The sequence below is a fragment of the Somniosus microcephalus genome, chromosome 11, assembly GCF_052327205.1.
Source record: "Somniosus microcephalus isolate GS21.2 chromosome 11, FLI_Smic_1.0, whole genome shotgun sequence".
In the NCBI taxonomy this organism is placed as follows: domain Eukaryota; kingdom Metazoa; phylum Chordata; class Chondrichthyes; order Squaliformes; family Somniosidae; genus Somniosus; species Somniosus microcephalus.
Genome location: NC_140997.1, coordinates 222,607,844 through 222,628,002, shown reverse-complemented (window position 1 = coordinate 222,628,002; position 20,159 = coordinate 222,607,844). Strand labels below are relative to the sequence as shown.

The 20,159-nt window shown below is 44.7% G+C and overlaps 1 protein-coding gene across 2 annotated transcripts in view; it reads left to right on the top strand.

Annotated features, from left to right (window-relative positions):
* Positions 1-1,016: 1,016 nt before the first annotated feature.
* Positions 1,017-20,159, top strand: part of usp4 (ubiquitin specific peptidase 4) — an 83,374-nt gene continuing 64,231 nt past the window's right edge. Inside the window, exons 1-3 of one of the 2 annotated variants that reach the window (XM_086002028.1) lie at positions 1,017-1,151; positions 13,511-13,638; positions 18,247-18,377. In XM_086002028.1, coding sequence (XP_085858154.1) covers positions 1,063-1,151; positions 13,511-13,638; positions 18,247-18,377 — 348 coding nt within the window. In that variant the 5' untranslated portion in view covers positions 1,017-1,062. The remainder of the gene's footprint in view (positions 1,152-13,510; positions 13,639-18,246; positions 18,378-20,159) is intronic. The other variant, XM_086002027.1, reaches the window with a different exon arrangement.

Sequence of the window (20,159 nt, the reverse complement as noted above, 5' to 3'; positions counted from 1 at the left end):
CCGAAGCGAGCCGGGGTTCCTCATCATTAACGCGGCGGGCCTTTGAACCTGGTTGGCCGGGCGGCAGACGAACGCCTTTCGCTGCGGACTCCAGGTGTCCGATTTTGGTCGGGGACGGCTCATTGGAATGCCCCGGTTTTCCCGGTCCCGCACTCACGCAAGAGAGAGAGGGGGAAGGAGAGAGAGGGAAGGAGAGAGAGAAGAGAGGGAAGAGAGAGAGAGAGAGAGTGAGGGAAGGAGATGCAGAAAAATCAAGATGCCCGAATTAACGGCAGTTTGAAAGATTAAGCCCGCCCTCAAACACCATGAAACACCCCCCCGTGACGCAGCGCGCTCCCCCCGTAGGATTAGTCAACCTTCATGTCACTCAATGCTAATGAGCGGATTCCCCCGTATGATTGGTCAACCATCACGTCACTCAACGCTAATTCCCCCGTAGGATTGGTCAACCGCTAATGAGCGGATTTTGAACGTTTTTTGTATACTGTCTGAACAATTTTTGTCTGACCAAAAAGTAAATACGCCTATGACGCTCCCCTAATCATAAGCTTTCTTTTGATATAACATATGTGTAGGTACGCTCTATAACTTTTGAGTGATGCCCGGACATACACACAGACAGAACGATCCTTTTTTATATAAATAAAAAATAATAAATAATAAAATAGTAGATATATATAATAAAAATAAATAAATAAATAATAGTATAGTAGATATAGTAGATGTATAAATATCTCACCTACCTGGTGACAGGCCACACGTCACAGGGCCCCGCGGGTTGCTAAGCACCCCGCCCCCCCTCCAGTCTCGGGTAATGCGTCAGCCCGCAGCGACGTGATGACACGCACGTTGGCGCGCGCGGCGGCGGCGGCGCGGCTGGAGACGGGAACGCGCGCGGCGGAGAGGGGGGGGCGGGGCATTGTAGAAGCTGCCGCGCGAGCGCGTAACGACCCCCCCCCCCCCCCCCCCCCTCCCGCGGAGTGGCCGGCGGCGCGCACGTACGCACGCACGCATGCGCTCCCTCCCTCCCTCCTCTCTCTGTCTCTCCCGTCAGTGAGAGTAATGGCGGAAGGCGGCGTCCCGGACCTGGAGAGCCAGAAGAATGAGATCGGGAACTTGCTGAAAACACCGCTGAAGAAAGGAGATTCGTGGTGAGGAAGGAAAAGGGGAAGGGGGGGTGGTGGTGGTAGGCGGGGGGGAGAGAGAGAGAGAGGGTTGAGTTGAGTTGAGGTGAGGGATATGAGGGTGAAGGCCGCCGACAAGGCCTTCCCTCCTACTCCCCGCTCCCTCACCCTCACACTCGGGGTGGCTGAGGGCGAGTAAAATGGGTGCGTGTGTGCGACTGAAACACCGGGCGGCCGCGGCCCGGTTTCCAAAGGCATTTGCTGTGTCACGGGATAAGGGAGTCAGGCCCGGCCAGGCCTCGGGCATCCACCGGGGCAGCAAGTCTATGCGGGAAGCCGGCCCACCCCCCTCCCCTAGTTCCCCAGGTCGGTGCGACAATGCGGAAGGGCAGCCGCACGGCATCTTACCAGCAAGCAGCCTTTTTCGGACAACCTTAACGCTGCTGTGAAGAAAACAAAGTGCCCCCGAAAGGGAGGCCCTTTAAAAGATTAGGTGCAATCTATTTCGAAATGTTCAGGGCCCCCCTTCCCTCTGATGTTGAGACTTGGCAACACTCACACACCAATCTACACTTGGAAGTTTTATTTTTCCACAAAAAACAGCTGTGTGGCTCTCGAAACACCCGACTGTCCCTTTTTTTAAAGTTCCTTATTTTAAAAAAAAAGCGAGTTTTTCTTTTTTTTCCTTATCTTTTGAGATTAGGTGACACGATCATTTTCGCCGTTTATTTACAAAGTATTTTTACTTTCGGTTCTCAGTAATCAATGTAAGAATGTGACCCTGTTGCGGCAAAACTTTACAAGAATGTAAGGGGACTGTGGACAGTGCAAAAATCACTTTAGTTGGAGCAGGAGCGAAGGAAGTCTTTAGCTGGTTTGAAATTCCAAATGCATTTAAGAATTTTTAGTTTAAACAGCCCCTAGCTGTTCCTTTGTGGGGATTAAATCCACTCAGCTTATCAAAGTATTTGCTGTTACAGGACTTTTGAAAGCAGTGTGAAGGCGATTTTAATTATTCTAGAATGGTTGGTCTTGAAAGTAGAACGCTGAAGCAGCATCATCATGTCTATAAATCCTTAATTGGCAAGTTGGATGCAAAACAGAGAATAGGTACTTTCCTACAGGGAAGGGGAAACTGAGGGCATTGCCCTGGGCCACACTTATGTACTTGACAGTTGTCTCCGTGTTCATCAAGGTGAGGACATCCACTCTGGGGAGTGGAATGTTTTTTTCAGTGTTGTCATCCATTGTCTATCAACAACTCCCAAGGCACAGTTAGATGCAGATCCAACTACCGTGCCCCTAAAATGCACCTTAACTCTAGCTTGGGAGAGCACTTCTCACACCAGTCATTCATTGTCAATTAAGTGCCAGTTCATGCCAAATTGCAGGTAGTTTAGTGCTGCCTCAGGAAAAGGGCTCAAACTGTCAAGACAAACTTCATCTAGAACCCTTAGTGAGTGAAGAGAGGGGACTGTCATCCCACAATTCCGACTGGACTTGAACCCAAATCCTAGAGGTGAAAAGGGTGAGCTATGAATGTGTGGCACTACCCAGTCCTGTGTAATTTCTTTTTGCATAGAGGATAGAAAAGAGTGAAAGTATTTTCATTTTGCACCCTGTAAGGGAGATTCTTTTTTAATGTACCTTGATCTGTGGATGCTAGCCTTGGCTCAGTGGTTGTGGGTTTAAGCCACACTCCAGAGATTTCAGCACAAAATCCAGGTTGCCACCCGAGTGCAGTACTGCGGGAGTGCTGCAGGTACTGCATTGTCAGGTGCCATCTTTCGGATGAGACGCTAAACAATCTACCCGTTCAGGTGGATATGAAAGATCCCATGGCACTATTCAAAGAAGAGCGGGGGAGTTCTCCTGGTGTCCTGGCCAACATTCATCCCTTAACCGACATCATTTAAGCAGATTATCAGGTCATTTATTTCATTGCTGTTTGTGGGACCTTGCTGTGTGCACATTGGCTTCTGTCCGTGCCTACTTTGCAATGGTGACTACACTTCAAATGTACTACGTTGGCTTTGAAGCACTTATTCTTCTGTCACCTTTGTTTAAATGCATCGGCTTCTTCCACCCCTCACCTCCTTTAAAGTACTTGTCCATCACCTTCACAAGCCTCATAGTGGATTTTTTGCCAGAATCTCTTCTCTCATCCTAGCCTTTGCAACAAGTGATTTTTTTTTATCATTGGTGAATTCAATCTTCATCCAAATTCCCTTTGCCCTCGCCCCCTCATCTTTGACTTTGCTCTGTTGTACTAACACAAGCACCTCTCTATCTATACCCATGGGCATGGCCAACCCCTAGGTCTTGACACCTCCTGAGGCTTTGATCATCAGTAAGGCATTCTGGGATCACTTCCTAATTTTCCTCACCTCCCCGCTAATCTTCAGCTCTGCTAGCTTCAATGTCAGGTTGTGGGAGGGTGGACATAACTTTCCACCCTCTAGGCTCCCTCATCAACATATTCTCTAAGCCTCCACCTGCTAACCTACTGAACTGTCCTTTATCTCTGCCCTTTCATCTCCTCATTCCCATCAAGGCATTCAGTCTTTCAGCTGCCATTCCCACCGCCACTCTCTCAAGTCTGAGGGCTGATGCTTTTACATTATTGTGATCCCCCCCCTTTCTATAGCCAAATCTTCCTGCTACTCCAGAATAATTCTGGAGACTCCTGAGCAGCAACCCCCCCCCCCCCCCCCAAAATGGTAAGTGTAAGGCATTTGTGGGCTTTTTTTGTCTAAGATTACATGGTTGCATCAGCTGCTGCCACCTTGTCCCAATCTCTCCAATATCCTTCCTGACTCCTGTTGTTCTGTAGCTGCCCTATCTCTAACCCTGCTTTTCTCTCCAAGGTGCTTGTCTTTCAACTCTGCTCACCTGCTCTACAATTCTCTCTCGATCCTTTCATCCTATAGAACCGAGACTTCCCTAGTCAAAAGTAGTAGTGACTGCAACCATGACATGTTATCCCTGATTGACACTCAACTTCGCCACAGCATTAAGACACCATCAATCATTCCATGCTCCTCCACAAACTCGCCTCCATATCCCCCCTATTGGAGGTTTGCCTTTGTGTGGTTCCAATCCTGCTTGTCCCAATTCAGCCAGCACATCTGCATCAGTAACTTCTCCTCTCGCCCTAGGCATGGTTACCTGTGAAATACCCTGAGGTTTCATCCATGGCCCTCTGTTTCCTCATTTACATGGTGGCATCAGCACTGTTATCAATATCTCTGCAATCAGTATCAATATCTCTGCAATCAGTATCAATATCTCTGCAATCAGTTTCTATATGTATGCTGACGACCCCCAGCTCTTTATTTCCACCAGCATCCTTGATTCTATGACCACCTTTGTGTTCTCGGACTGTTTGCCTGATATCAAGTTGTGGAAAAGCCAGAGATTCCTCCAACTGTACATTAGGAGGACCAAAGCAATCCTAATTTATAAATCCCTTGCCTCACTTGTCTCTGAATCCTCCATCAGTCCTATGACCCTTCCTATTCTCTTTGCCTCCTACTCTGGTCTCTTGTATATCCTCTTCCCTCTACTCCACTATTGGTGGCAAAATTAATAAGCCATCTTGGCTCTACTCTCTGGCAGTGCCACCTTAGGCCCCTTGTTTTGCTGCTTCTCTCCCTGGATTTAAAAGCTCTAGAAATCCTATTTTTTATCCATGTTCTTGGTCGACTCTCCTGTCATGTAAGTGTCTGTGAATCACTGTGGGATTTTTTTAAGTCAAATTTGCCATATATTGTGTGTGTCTTGCTCACTCCCTCTGCTTGTGTTTATTACAATCCCACAGACTACTGTAGCTGTTTGTTGCAAATACACTCGACTGTTTCACTCAGTCTCCATGTCCATCATATTTGCTCTGACGATTCCACTTTCTGTACAACAGTTTCTAAAATGCCTTTTCACCCCTATTCAAACACTTTCCCTTTTGTTTGGTCAACAAAACCCTTGACCATGTTCGGCTCATCTTTGTACCTGCACCCTCTAACCCTGTAAGGTGTCTCTTGGGTTGCCTAGTACATTCATATTCTCCACTTTTATAGTACAACATTGTTACTAAATTCAATTACATTAAATTTATTGACATCAGAAACTTCTTGTCCTCGTTCTTACAATTTTCAATACAGCATGTTTTGAAATTTCTGATGGGAAATATTAGCATTGTGTCCACCTAAGCCTGACAGGATGCACTCTTGCACACAAAGCATTGGAATAAATGTGAGACTGAACACACTTCCACTGTAAATACCGAACAAATTATTTTAGATGTTGCATAGTCCACAGGAGCATAAACGTCAACCAAACTCTTCAAATTCATTGCTGTAGACAGAAGTCAAAAATTCTACTGGTCCCAGGAGGCTGTCTTATGTCAGAGGCTATAGAACATGTGTTACAGCATACTGTTTTAGTTTCATTTTATGAATATATAAAGTGAAAGAAGAAACTGAGAGCAAATGTGAAGAAATACTTCTTTCCCATTGCCTTTCCAAAAAAGTGTTGAAGTAGAGGAGAATCTTAAGGAAGGTTTTTTAAAAACCAAAGTTTAGAATCCAGACAGCCCTAAGAAAAACTGTACATTTCCAGGGATGTTAATAGCATTGAAATTAAGACCACTATATTTCTGTGCATATAGACATATGGAATGGATAGAGAGAGAGAGAAATTCTTATCAAAGTGTGCAGTTTTTTTTACAAACATTTGTGCTTTTATTGGGATTCATGAGTGTTGGTTAGCATTAGGAACCATGCTATTGGTTTGTTGTAATTTAGTTTATTCCCAAAAGAAAATTTGCAAGAATTGCTACTGAATACGGTCTGGTAAAGTTCACTATGGGTGCTTGCTAATTGTTGCAGTGTACTTTAAAAAAAAATTCATTCTCGGGATATGTGCGTCGCTGGCAAGGCCAGCATTTATTGACCAAACCTAGTTGCCCTCGAGAAGATGGTGGTATGCCTTCTTGAATCGCCGCAGTCCATATCAAAAATCAAATCAACTTTTATTGTCATTGTTAGTGCACAAGTGCAGTACAACGAAATGTAGGCTTGCGGCTCCCCAGAGTGTACATTTGGATTAAGACATTTAAACATTCAACATACATTTGGCTTGTAGTATATTAACATAAATATAACCATAATAAAGTGCATTGGCAGATGTGCAGGCTTTAGAGTTTATTTGTGGAGTTCAGTAGGATGACAGCCCTGGGAAAGAAGCTGTTCCTAAATCTGGTCGTACGGGTGCGAATGCATCTGTAGCGTCTCCCAGATGGCAGGAGGGCGAGCAGACTGTGGCTGGGGTAGGTAGGGTCTTTGATGATGGACCGTGACCTCCGTAGACAGCGTTTCTGGTATATGTGCTCTATGGTCGGTAGCCGGGTGCCGGTAATGCGTTGGGCAGTTTTGACTACCCGCTGCAGGGCTTTCCGGTCATAGTAGCTACAGCTGCCATACCATACTGTGATAGTTTGTCAGGATGCTCTCTATAGTGCAGCGGTAAAAGTTAGAGAGGATCAGGGGTGACAGGTTACATCCCTTCAGCCTCCTTAGGAAATATAGGCGCTGCTGGGCCTTCTTCACCAGAGAGGAGGTGTTGAGGGACCAGGAGAGGTCTTCCGTGATGTGGACTCCGAGGAACTTAAAGCTGTCCACCCTTTCCACCACAGCCCCATTGTGTGACTTCCGCCTTTGGACTTCCTGAAGTCCACAATGATTTCTTTTGTTTTCTTGGTGTTAGGGCCAGGTTGTTATCGGTGCACCACTTCACGAGATGCTGGACCTCCTCCCTGTAGGCTGACTCGTCGTTGTTGGTGATCTGGCCTACTACCGTGGTGTCATCCGCAAACTTGATGATGGTGTTGGAACCATTAAGAGCCACACAGTCGTGGGTGAAGAGGGAGTAGAGGAGGGGGCTCAGCACACATCCTTGTGGGGCCCCCATGTTCAGGGTCAGGGGGGGAGGTGTGGTTACCTAATTTGACCGACTGGGGTCTGTTTGTTAGGAAGTCCAGGGTCCAGTTGCAGAGGGAAGTGTTCAGGCCAAGAGTTTGGTGGCCAGCTTGTTGGGGACGATAGTGTTGAATGCTGAGCTGTAGTCTATGAACAGCATTCTGATGTAGGTCTCCTTACCATCTAGGTGATTCAGTGCCGAGTGTAGAGCAGTTGTGATTGCATCCTCCGTTGATCTGTTTGCACGATAGGCAAACTGGTGTTGGTCAAGGGAGGCAGGAACACTGGCTTTGATGTGGGCTAAGACCAGTCTCTCGAAACACTTCATTATGATGGGTGTGAGTGCGACAGGTCGATAGTCATTCAGGCACGTCACAGCCGTTTGTTTTGGCACAGGAATAATGGTAGCGGTCTTGAAGCATGTAGGGACTACTGCCTGGGCCAATGACAGATTGAAGATGGCAGTGAAGACATCAGCCAGCTGATCACATTCCTTGAGTACCCATCCAGGGATGCTATCCGGTCCAGCAGCCTTTCGTGTGTTCACTCCGCATAGAACACCCCTTACGTCGGAGGTCGACAGAGTGAGCACCTGGTCTTCCGGGGGTGGCAAGGCTTTGGTAGCCGGCTCCCTGTTGTCCCTGTCGAAGCGAGCGTAGAAGTTGTTGAGCTCCTCCGGAAGGGAGGCATCGCTAACCGGGGGACTGGTGTTTTTGCCCTTGTAGTCAGTGATGGACTGGATGCCTTGCCACATGCGCCGGGGATCCGAGTTGTTGCGGAAGCAATATGGTGAAACTAATCACACAATGCTGTTGGGGAAGGAGTTCCATGATTTTGACCCAGCAATGATGAAGGAATGGTGATATGTCCAAGCCGGGATGGTATGTGATTTGGAGGTGATGGGTGTTCTCATGCACCTGCTGCCCTTGTCCTTCAAGGTGGTGGAGGTTGTTGGTTTCGGAGGTGCTGCCGATTAAGCCTTGACAACTTGCTGCAGTGCATCTGTAGACTGATCGGTCTTTCTCCTACACCCCCAGACTCTCTCCCCCACCTGCTCCTTCGCTTTCAATGCCTACATCTTTCAGTTGATTGCAAGTTTAAAAAAAAAGGTGGAAACTTACTAAGTTACAGAGTGGAGCTATAGTAGGGGGTGATTTACGGCCAAATACAGAGGGAAAAACAAGTCAGCTGGGAAGGCAGAGCAAATATGTGAAGGCAAAAGAGAATATGGCAGGGCTGGAAGGTATTTATTTTAATGCAAGGAGTCTTGCAAATAAGGTGGATGAACTGAAGTTGTTGTTGAACACATGGGAGTACGATATTGTTGCTATCACGGAGACATGGTTGAGGGAGGGTCAGGACTGGCAGCTCAATATTCCGGGGTATAGAATCTTCAGGCGAGACAGAGGGGGGTGTAAAAGGGGAGGGGGTGTTGCAATATTAATTAAGGAGTCAATTACTGCTGTAAGGAGGGATGATATATTAGCGGGTTCCTCTAATGAGGCCATATGGGTAGAACTTAAAAACAAAAAGGGGGCAAGCACTTTGCTGGGAGTGTACTATAGGCCCCCAAACAGTCAGGGGAAGATAGAGGAACAGATATGTAGGCAAATCTCCGAGAAGTGCGAGAATAATAGGGTAATAATAGTGGGGGATTTCAACTTCCCCAATATAAATTGGGACAGTCAGAGTGTGAAAGGCTTAGAGGGTGCAGAATTCTTAAAGTGCATCCAGGAGAGCTTTTTGAGCCAACATGTAGAAAGTCCTACAAGAGAGGGGGCGGTACTGGACCTAATTCTGGGGAATGTAGCCGGGCAAGTGGTGGAAGTGTCAGTAGGAGAGCATTTTGGCGACAGTGACCATAATTCGGTGAGATTTAAGGTGGTCATGGAAAAAGACAAAGACGGCCCGGAAATAAGGGTTCTAAATTGGGGGAAGGCCGATTTTAATATGATAAGGCAGGATCTGGCCAAAGTGGACTGGGAGCAGCTGCTTATAGGAAAATCCACATCAAAACAGTGGGAGACTTTCAGAAGGGAAATAGAGAGAGTACAACGCCAACATGTTCCTGTAAAGGTCAAGGGTGGGACCAACAAGCAAAGGGAACCTTGGATGACAAGGGATATACAGAAATGCATTAGAAATAAGAGGGGGGCTTTTGGCAGTTACAAAAGACTAAAGACAGAAGAAGCCCTAGAGGAGTATAAAAAGTGCAGGGGCATACTTAAAAAAGAAATTAGGAGGGCGAGGAGGGGCCATGAAATAACACTGGCGAGCAAAATAAAGGAAAATCCTAAGATGTTTTATAAGTATATTAAGGGCAAGAGGATAACCAGGGAAAGGGTAGGGCCAATTAGGGACCAAAGTGGCAATCTGTGTGTAGAGCCAGAGGATGTAGGCGGGGTTTTAAATGAATTTTTTGCATCTGTGTTCACTATGGAGAAAGACGATGCAGACATAGAAATCGGGCAAGGGGACTGTGACATACTTGAACATATTAGCATCAAGAGGGAGGAGGTGCTAGCGGTTTTAGCGGGCCAAAAAGTGGATAAATCCCCAGGCCCGGACGAGATGTATCCCAGGCTGCTGTGGGAGGCAAGGGAGGAGATTGCAGGGGCTCTGACACTAATTTTCAGAACCTCTCTGGCCACAGGGGATGTACCAGAGGACTGGAGAACAGCTAACGTAGTACCATTATTCAAGAAGGGTAGCAGGGATAAACCAGGGAATTACAGGCCAGTGAGTCTAACATCTGTGGTGGGGAAATTATTGGAAAAAATTCTGAGGGACAAAATTAATCTCCACTTGGAGAGGCAAGGATTAATCGGGGATAGTCAGCATGGCTTTGTCAAGGGTAAATCATGTCTAACAAATCTGATCGAATTTTTCGAGGGGGTGACTAGTGGGGTGGATGAGGGAAATGCTGTGGATGTGGTGTACATGGACTTCAGTAAAGCTTTTGACAAAGTCCCGCATAGGAGACTGGTCAAGAAGGTAAGAGCCCATGGGATCCAGGGTGCCTTGGCGCGTTGGATCCTAAACTGGCTGAGTGGCAGGAGGCAGAGGGTGATGGTCGAAGGTTGCTTTTGTGACTGGAAGCCTGTGTCCAGTGGGGTACCTCAGGGATCGGTGCTGGGTCCCTTATTGTTTGTGATCTACATAAATGATTTGGATGAAAATGTAAAAGGTATGATCAGTAAGTTCGCAGATGACACGAAAATTGGTGGGGTGGTAAATTGCGAGGAGGAAAGCCTCCGGCTACAGGACGATATAAACGGGTTGGTCAGATGGGCGGAAAAGTGGCAAATGGAATTTAACCCTGAAAAGTGCGAGGTGATGCATTTTGGACGGACAAATAAGGCAAGGGAATACACAATGAGTGGTAGGACCCTAGGAAGTACAGAGGGTCAGAGGGACCTTGGTGTACATGTACATAGATCCCTGAAGGCAGCGGAGCAGGTAGATAAGGTGGTTAAAAAGGCATATGGGATACTTGCTTTCATTAGCCGAGGCATAGAATATAAGAGCAGGGAGGTTATGATGGAGCTGTACAAAACGCTGGTGAGGCCACAGCTGGAGTACTGTGTGCAGTTCTGGTCGCCTCACTATAGGAAGGATGTGATTGCTTTGGAGAGGGTGCAGAGAAGATTCACCAGGATGTTACCTGGGATGGAGCGCCTCAGCTATGAAGAGAGGCTGGACAGGCTGGAGTTGTTTTCCTTGGAGCAGAGAAGGCTGAGGGGGGACCTGATTGAGGTGTACAAAATAATGAGGGGCATAGATAGGGTAGATAAAGAGGAACTTTTCCCCTTAGTGGGGGGGGGTCAATAACAAGGGGGCATAGATTCAGGGTAAGGGGCAGGAGATTTAGAGGGGATTTGAGGAGAAACTTTTTCACCCAGAGGGTGGTTGGAATGTGGAACTCAATGCCTGAAAGGGTGGTGGAGGCAGGAACCCTCACAACATTCAAGAAGCATTTGGATGAGCACTTGAAATGCCATTGCATACAAGGCTATGGACCAAATGCTGGAAAATGGGATTAGACTGGACAGGGATGGATGGGCGGCGCAGACACGATGGGCCGAAGGGCCTCTTTCTGTGCTGTAAAACTCTATGACTCTAACCCAGCACATAGCTCTTCATTTTTGCTTATTCAATTGTATAGTTTTGAACCTGTGATTTTATATTTTTCACTTTTTTAGACAGTTCCATCTCAGTTTGTGGGTTATAACATTTTGCGGGTTATGAAATTCTGCCTAAAGACTTGATATTTTACAATAGATAACACGTCTTGTATTAAACTAGTGAAGAATTGTAGTGAACAGTTTGCTATTTAAGAAGAAATTTTTGAGGTTTCAAGAGCTTATGTAGGATTAGAAAATACAAAGATTCGTTTTGTTAACATAATAATTGAATGTTCTTGATATTGACCTTGGAGGCCACAGTGCCGACAGACAGAAATTGATCGGATTCTGATGTCTGAGATATGGAAGCTCTAAGGGAAGATGATGCTGTGGAGAATTAGAAAAATCAATGCTTTGGCATTCTAGCAAAATGACCTGGTTTTTAACCTGTAACAATGGACTGTAATTATAAAACCTTACGGACGAGATACTTCCTTCTGATAAAGTAAAACATTTATATAGCGCCTTTCATTCCTTTGGGATGTTCCAAAGTGCTTCATAGCCAGTGGGTTACCTTATGAAGTGTAGCCACTGTTGTAAAGCTAATGCAGCAGCCAATTTTGCACGCAACAAGGTCCCAAAAACAACAAATTACATAGAATTTACAACACAAACAGCCAGTGTTTATGCTCTACATGAGCTTCCTCCTACCCTATTTCCATCTAAACCTATCAGCATATCCTCCTAGTCCTTACTCCCTGATGTACACATCTAGCTTCTCAAATGCATCTATGCTATTTGCCTCAACTACCCCATGTGGTAGCAAGTTCCACATTCTAACTACTCACTGGGTAAAGAAGTTTCTCTTGAATTCCTTATTGGATTTATTAGTGACACTTGTATTTATGACTAATGTTCCCTTTAAACTGCGCTCCAACGGTCTCGCGCAGCCGGTGAGCCAGCTTTTAAATTGAACAAACCACGCATGCACAGACTTTTGAATGGGCTGCACAGCTCCTTGAAAGAGGCTGCATGGCCCACAAATAATTACAGGGAACATTGTTTATGACCCCTAGTTTTGGACTCTCCACAAGTGGAAACATCTTCTCTAAGTCTACCCTATCAAGCCCCTTTATAATCTGAAAGATCTCTATTAGGTCACCCCTCAGTCTCTTTTCTAGAAAAAAGAGCCCCAGCCTGTTCAGTCTTTCCTGATAGTTATAACATCTCCATTCTGGTATCATCCTTGTAAATCTATTTTGCACCTTCAGTGCCTCTATCCTTTCCAGAATATGGAGACCAAAACTGTGCACAAATCAGATGACCAGCCAGTTGAGCTATATATTTTTTTGGTGGTGTTCACTGAAGGAAGGATGTTGGCAGGACACCAGAAGAGCATTTCCCTCATCAAGGAGGCAAATTGAGCCTCAGTTAAAGTCTCAGCTGAAATACAGCATTTCTGACAATGCACAACTCCCTCAGTGTCAGCCTATAAGGTGCTGAAATCCTGGAGTGGGGCTTCAATTTGCAGCCTTCTGACTTGGAGGTGAGATTGCTACCACTGTGGCAAACTATCATTAATACTTCTGTCCCCGCAGGCATGAAATTCCACTGTGACAACCTATTCCAATCGTCCTTTTCCACTTGAGTTTAACAAATGTGCTCTTTCCAACAGATCTGTTGATAAACATATTGACCAGTGTGGCACTGAGCCATGCATGTTGGGGAGGTCCCAAGTTCAGTCATTGTAGTACGCTGAGTACGGTAGGGGCGCTACAATTGACATCTGCCACTAGACTAGGTAAGGGGAAACATCCGCTAGGGCTGTGCTCCTTTAGAAATTCATTAACTTCTGATGGGAATTGAATATTGGGTGAACACAAGATTAAGATTGGAGTGATTTTCCCCTAGCTTGCTGGCGGGCATGGTATAAACTCTCACATGAATAAGGGCAATTTGGGTGAGTTGTACGAGGATTGCCAAAGCCCAGAAACAAACAAGCGTCGGTGCCTTGAGCGGAAAGAAGGGAAGTGTTACACGCAAGCTATACCTTGTTGTATCTTCCTAACCTTGATCTTATTTTAGTGGCATTACCTGCTGTCTTGGTGCCTCCCCATGGAGAGGGAAGACGTCAGAGTTGTACTTTCTGGCGCATTTGGAGCCACGTTGGCAAAGGCTTTGGGAGCAGGTCACCTGCCAGCCTTGCAGATTGCAGGAGGTGTGTGGCTTAGTGGGGAAAATAGTGCTTTCATACCCTCAAAAATAACTTCTTGGCTGTTTTGTCTTTTAGGTACCTAATAGACAGTAGGTGGTTTAAACAATGGAAGAAATATGTGGGTTTCGACAGCTGGGACATGTACAATGTAGGAGAACGTGGAATGTTTCCGGGCCCGATTGATAATTCTGGGCTTTTTGCAGGTATTGAAACGTTGAATGCCAAGCTTTTGATTTATTCGAATGCTGTAGAACTTTGTTATACTTGCTAATATAAGATTTGTTCTCGTCCGTGACAATTTCAATGAAATTATATTAAGTTTAAATATCCCAAGCTTTTGATTAAATGTGGATTCTTCATTTTGCAGAGTAATGTATTGCATTGAACACGAGACATCTTGTGTATTTCAATTAACGCATGTCTTCTGGGCAGCTATTTAAAGAGCAAAAACCTGTTTTATTATTGTAATCCTGTGAGATATTTCTTGCCTGGAAAGCTGGATAAGAACAACTGGTTTTAATATTTGGGCGTATTATGCACTGCCTGATTAATCAATTTCTTTTAAAATCTAAGTTGTAGACTCGATGGGCCAAATGGCGGCCTTCTGTGCTGTACTATTCTATGATTCTAATTGCAAATCAGAGTTTTCAGGACAGAGGGAGGCCATCTAGCCCAACATGCTTGCACAGGTGCTACTTCTGCCTGACTCGCAGCATGAACGATTGAGTTTGAAGGAATAGAGAGTTGCCTATCCAAGTTTGCAGATGACACTAAGTTAGGAGGGACAGTAAATTGTGTGGATGGGAGCAGGAAATTACAAAGGGACACAGCAGATTAAGTAAGTGGGCAAAAATTGTGGCAGATGGGAATTCAAAGTGGGGAAGTACGGTGGCATAGTGGTTAGCACTGTTGCCTCACAACGCCAGGGACCCGGGTTCAAATCCGGCCTCGGGCGACTGTCTGTGTGGAGTTTGCACATTCTCCCCGTGTTTGCGTGGGTTTTCTCCCGGGTGCTCCGGTTTCCTCCCACAGTCCAAAGATGTGCGGGTTAGGCTGATTGGCTATGATAAATTGACCCCCCTTAGTGTTAGGGGGATTAAATACGTGGGGTTACAGGGATAGGGTGGGATATGTGTTGGTGTAGGGGTTACGGGGATCGGGTGGGATATGTGTCGGTGCAGGCTCGATGGGCCGAAATGGCCTCTATCTGCACTGTGGGGTTTCTGTGTGAAGTGTGAGATTCACTTTGGATCCAAGAAAGACAAATCAGAGTATTTTCTTAATGGTGAGAGACTAGGAACTGTGGAGGGGGAACGGGTTTTGGGTGTCCAGGTACACGTGTATTAAAAGCTAGTGCACAGGTACAAAAAGTAATCAAAAAGGCTAATGGAATGTTGGTCTTTCTCTCAAGGGGGCTGGAATACAATGGGGAGGAAATGATGCTTTAGTTGCATAGCCCATCTGGAGTACTGTGTTCAGTTTTGGGCATCACCCCTCAGGAAGGATATGCCAGCATTGTAGGGAATACAGAGTTGATTCACCACAATGATACCATGGCTTACAGGATTAAAATATGAGGACTGGTTGCATAAACTTGGCTTGTATTCCCTTGAGTTTAGAAACTTGAGTGTGATCTAATCTAGGTATTTTCAAGACTGAGATCAACAGATCTTATTAGGCAAGGATACCAAAGTATATGGATTACATGCGGGCAATTGAAATTGAAGTACCAATCATCTATGATCTAATGGAACGACAGAACAGGCTCGAGGGGCTGAATCATATGTTTATTACCCAAACAATTATATTAAGTTTGTCCTTGGAGGATTATACTTGTAGTTCTGTACCAATATCTAGCTGAAACCTGATTACAAGTTGTTTAAAGAACATAATTAGGTTTTGTACATGTAATTTTATTTTGATACACTTCAAAATCCACTTTGTACATGTGTGAAAGAGATGCCTATTTTGAAAACTAAAAGATTTTTCACAACCCAAAATGGCCATAAACTCTGGAGGCCTCTGGGGTAGTCTGAAAAGGGTAGCCTTCAGAAGTTTCCATTGTGGCTTGTAATTTTTTTAAATAATGCTGGACTTCAGATCTTCTTTTGTTTAAATACGGTTCTACAGAGCTATTTGCTAAGATTTAAATTCACCCAAGTGATCCGGCAGTGTAAAAACAACTTGTAATGTTACAGCATTTGGAGATGCAGGTTTGATCTCCAGGTTGTTGAATTCCCAAAGATGAACTATGCTGCCGTAGGACTGCACCAAGTTAAATCCCGGTGCTTTTCCCATCCTTGGCTGCTCTTGGATGCCTCCTGTTGACCATTTCAGGGCAGCAGAGGCTGGGACATGGAAGTAGGCCAGTCCTAGTCCCAGTTTAGATGCAGGTTGTGCATGGCCCACATGATAGGTTTAAAAAAAAAATTGACATAAATTTCATTACAGCATCTTCTGTGCAGCTGAGGTTGTGAGTGGGGAGAATTATTTTTGTTTTAAGGCAAGACAAATATTTATGATTTTACTTTTCTATATAAAGCTGCTTATGTTGGTCTCCTACAGTATTTCTCTTTTTCCCCCCCCCCCCCCCCCATTCCAATGTCAATTGTGACTTAATAAAATTAATTCATTACCTTTTTACGGGTTTAAAAATGTATTTGTGCTTGTGTTGTGGCTTGAAATGTTTGACACAGACAACTTGCTTTCCAGACACCATTCGTGCCCAATGAACTATGATCAGGTCTTTTGTTTGCCTGCAAAATAGCTTTCCCCCCCCCCCCCCCCCCTTGCAGCCCGAAACATTGTTCCTAAGTTTCTCTCAGTTCACGCTGAGCGTCCTTTTCTAAAATAGAACTGCTGAAACAGACTTCTTGGCTGAAATGTTACTCGAACATCCAGAGGTCAGATGAATGCGCGGTGACTCTGACATCCTTGGCTGCTGTTGATAGCCATCTGAGTGGTTCAGAATAGATGCAGTTGCTACCCGTGAAATTCTGCTTGTTTTGTGTGTGCTATCTGCCAACTGGTGATTGTCATCATGTGATCAGAGCTGAACCCTAATTTGCTAGTAAACCTACACGGTATCTATTTCTTTAAAAAAAAAATGAAATGGTAATTTTAACTAATATTTAGTGACCCTTAAGAGTCTCTTAAGGAAAGTACAGCAGGTGATTGGCTCGAATGTAGAAGTTAGATTAGTGGTGATATCTGGCATTTTTTGTTAGGCCAGGTAATGGCATTTGACAAAATGTATGTAGAGGTGGTTAGCTATATTTATGCAACTAATCAAAACAGATTTACTGGAAAATTCTAAAGTTGCTGTAATAACAGATACAAATTATAGTAAAGTTGTCCTGGGGAGATGCTAATTGTATGTATTGGGTATGTACTTGCTGTTTAGCAACCCATAATTATTTCCTCTCATCACATGCACAAACTCTGCCGATCTACTTTGAGACCTCTCAGCTCCCGATTTGTGCCTCCCTCTTGGGTGGGAGCAGCCTGAGAGCTACTGAAGTTTGTCTCTCAACCTGAGCCCCTGGACCCAGTGACCCAGGCTGGGAACCAGCTTTAAATTGAAGTGCTTTGCGCACATTTAAAAGTGGGACTAAACTTTTAAGAATACTTAACAAACCCCATTTACCACTGCCGAACCACCGGGGGAAAAAAAACCCTCTTTGTGTTTTCCCTGGCATCCCGCAGCCGCCTTCCCTGTGTTTTCATCACCCAAGGATGCCCCTCCTGGTACTCTGATCTGACTCCACCACTGCCATCCAGTGTTCCCACACGCCAAGACCCCTCTAGTTCCTAAATCACATCAGTGCTGGCGCAACCATGAACCCTCATCACATCACTGCCACACCCCACAATATACTACTGCTACGACTCTCCCACTGTTTCCTTATCCCATTGCTGATACATGCAGCACCTGCAACCTACCTCTCATTACTTGCATTTTGGGATGTCTTTCTGATTACCGCCACCTGATGCTGGGTTTTTCAAAAAAAGACCAGAGCTAAAATGAGCTACATAAGGAAACTCTTCGGTATCCGGCACTGACGGGACCGGGATGGTGCCGGTTGATTAAAAATTCCGGATGATGGAGAGGGTTATCTACCGAGGCTATTTTTAACAAACAAAAATTTTTTTAAAAAATCAAGAAATGTGCAGTATACAGTAATTGGACTTCCGACAGTGCCAAGAAGCCGAGTAGTGGCAGTTTGGAGAACTACCCCCACTGACTAACTCGGCCACCGCGGGAGACTCGGACTCGGCAACATTTCCGGTTATTGAGGTGGTGCTTTCGGAGTATGAATTTTGCCGGTTAATAGAGAATTCCGGATATTTAGGTGCCGTTTTAAACGAGAGTTTCCTGTACTTAAATTATTGCCCTTGACTAATCTATGTTTATGTTTTCTACACACAAATGAACACAATGTTAGCTAAAAATACAATTTAGCTTATTCAATCGCTATCCGTTACCCTGAAGTATTGTACATTACATGGAATAAAACGGCTTATCCTTCACCTCACCATGAGCTATGGCGCACCACTTGTCTATCCATCTCCGTTTGAGTGTTCTCAAAGATGTAAATTATTTTTGAGAAAACCTTTAGGCATTTCTTACACAATGTGACATCCAAGCCACCCATGTGCGTGTTAGTCATGTAATCACAGTTTACTTATTTTAAATCTGTGGACTTAAGTCAATCATCTTCCTCTCCAAACTCAGCTTGGAATTGGGGAAGGGCGAAGGGTTATGATATTGTAGCATCGTAACTTGTAATCTGTTACTGTGTTCTTTATAGAAGTAGAATCACAAGTCCTGAAGGAACACTTGATCGATGAGCTGGATTATGTCTTGGTTCCCACTGAAGCTTGGACCAAGTTGGTCAATTGGTACGCTTGTGTTGAGGGTCAGGAACCCATTGTACGAAAGGTAAGCTTGAACGTTAACTACAAGGAATTGAAACGGGTTTTATTAGCAACTGAGTTTCAGTTTAGTTTCAATTTTTAAAAACTTTTTTTTTGATATCATGAACTCAAAATTGTACTGAAGCTGTGTGGAATTATGTTTCCAATCTAAATTGATAAATGGAAATGAGCCAGCAAGCTAATGTCGTGCAACGTAATTCTACTAGACGAGTAATTCAAGAAAAGCTGAACGATTTGTTGTTAAGTTTTATTTTTAGGATATGGGAGATGCTGGCATGGCTGCATTTATTGCCTGACCCTAGTTGCTCTGAGTAGCTTGCTAGAGCACTTCAGTGGGCATTAAGGGTGAGCTATGTAGTGTGGGACTGGAGTCATGTGTAGGAAATCGGTAAACCAGTTGGGGTTTTTGTAAACAGTCCTGCAAATTTCACGGTTCCGCCTCTCAAATTGCCAAACTAATTGAATTTAATCTCGCAATTTGTCACGGTAGGATTCAATCTTTTAGCCTCTGGGTGGCTAGCCCACGAACATAACCACTGCACTATCGTACTCCCGTGTATGTATAGTTGGAACATAGCAGCAATGTTCCCATTCTTTTTTTTGGGCGCGTGGCCCCTTTAAGGCGCTGCGCGGCCCATTCAAAGCACCGCGCATGCGAGTTTTTTGCCAGAGAAGCCGGCTGCGTGGGAGGTCCGGAGAGCGCAGCAGCTTAAAGGGAACATCGCATAGCAGCCAATAAAATTGAAGAAAAGGCTTTCTTAATACAGGTCTCAAGTACCCAAGAGCTACCTGTAATATGTTCCCCGCCCAAGGACGGGTTTAAAAAAAAAAATCAGATAGGAGTAGGACAGCAACCCTTTAAGGGATATAATCTGACCACTGAAATTCAGTGACCTTAAGTTTTCTGCTAGGTATGTATTTCAGTTCTCAGCAGGTCATGTTACTAAAATGAAATCAAGGAAGTTAGTTTGTATGGGTAATTCATTCCCCATGATGGGCTTTGACCGTGTAAATTTTTTTGTAGAAACCCAAGTTATCACTAGGTGCATATCTGCTACACAAATTCTGTATTGATTGTATACTCTTTGAATGGAGGAGTTTTTAGTGTGCGAAGTAGCAGTTGGTGGACCAAATGACTTTAGAGAATGTTGCAGTGACAGTCTGGTTAAATTAAGCTCTGTTTTTAATGTATTTTGCTACTCACCCACGCACAAGGAAAAGGGTAGTAGCTTTTACCGTACTATTTCTTGGCAGCTGCTTTTGTTTTTGTCAAGTGTGATAAACAAACCAAGGGGACCTGAACTCCAAAACGTCACTTTAAATTCCCTGGCATCATACAGTACAAGCATGCGCCAAATACTGTCGCATACACCGAGTGTTCGGTCAGGATTTATGTGCGCGGTGTCCAAGCTCCAAACCCCAGATGTTGTGCTTATTGCGTGTTTATCATAATTTGGTATGACAAAAGAGGGGACATTGGCATATTTCTTGAGGATGGAATGTTGTATGCAGTTGATTATCGAAGGCCTATCAGTTTATGCTGCTTTAAGTAGAACCAAAGCAGAAGAATAGAACTAAGCCATTACTTCATGTACCTATAATATCTCTCCTAGACATTCATGTAACTAGTACTTATTAACAAGATAAGACAGTTTTTTCATTTAAGTTATTGCCGATTTTTTTTTTTTGCTCCTTGAGTGTTGTTTGTACTCTGAATGAAACATTTATCCTCTTTGGTTACCCAGTACCAGCATCATTCCCAGATTAGATATACAGGAAACTCTTT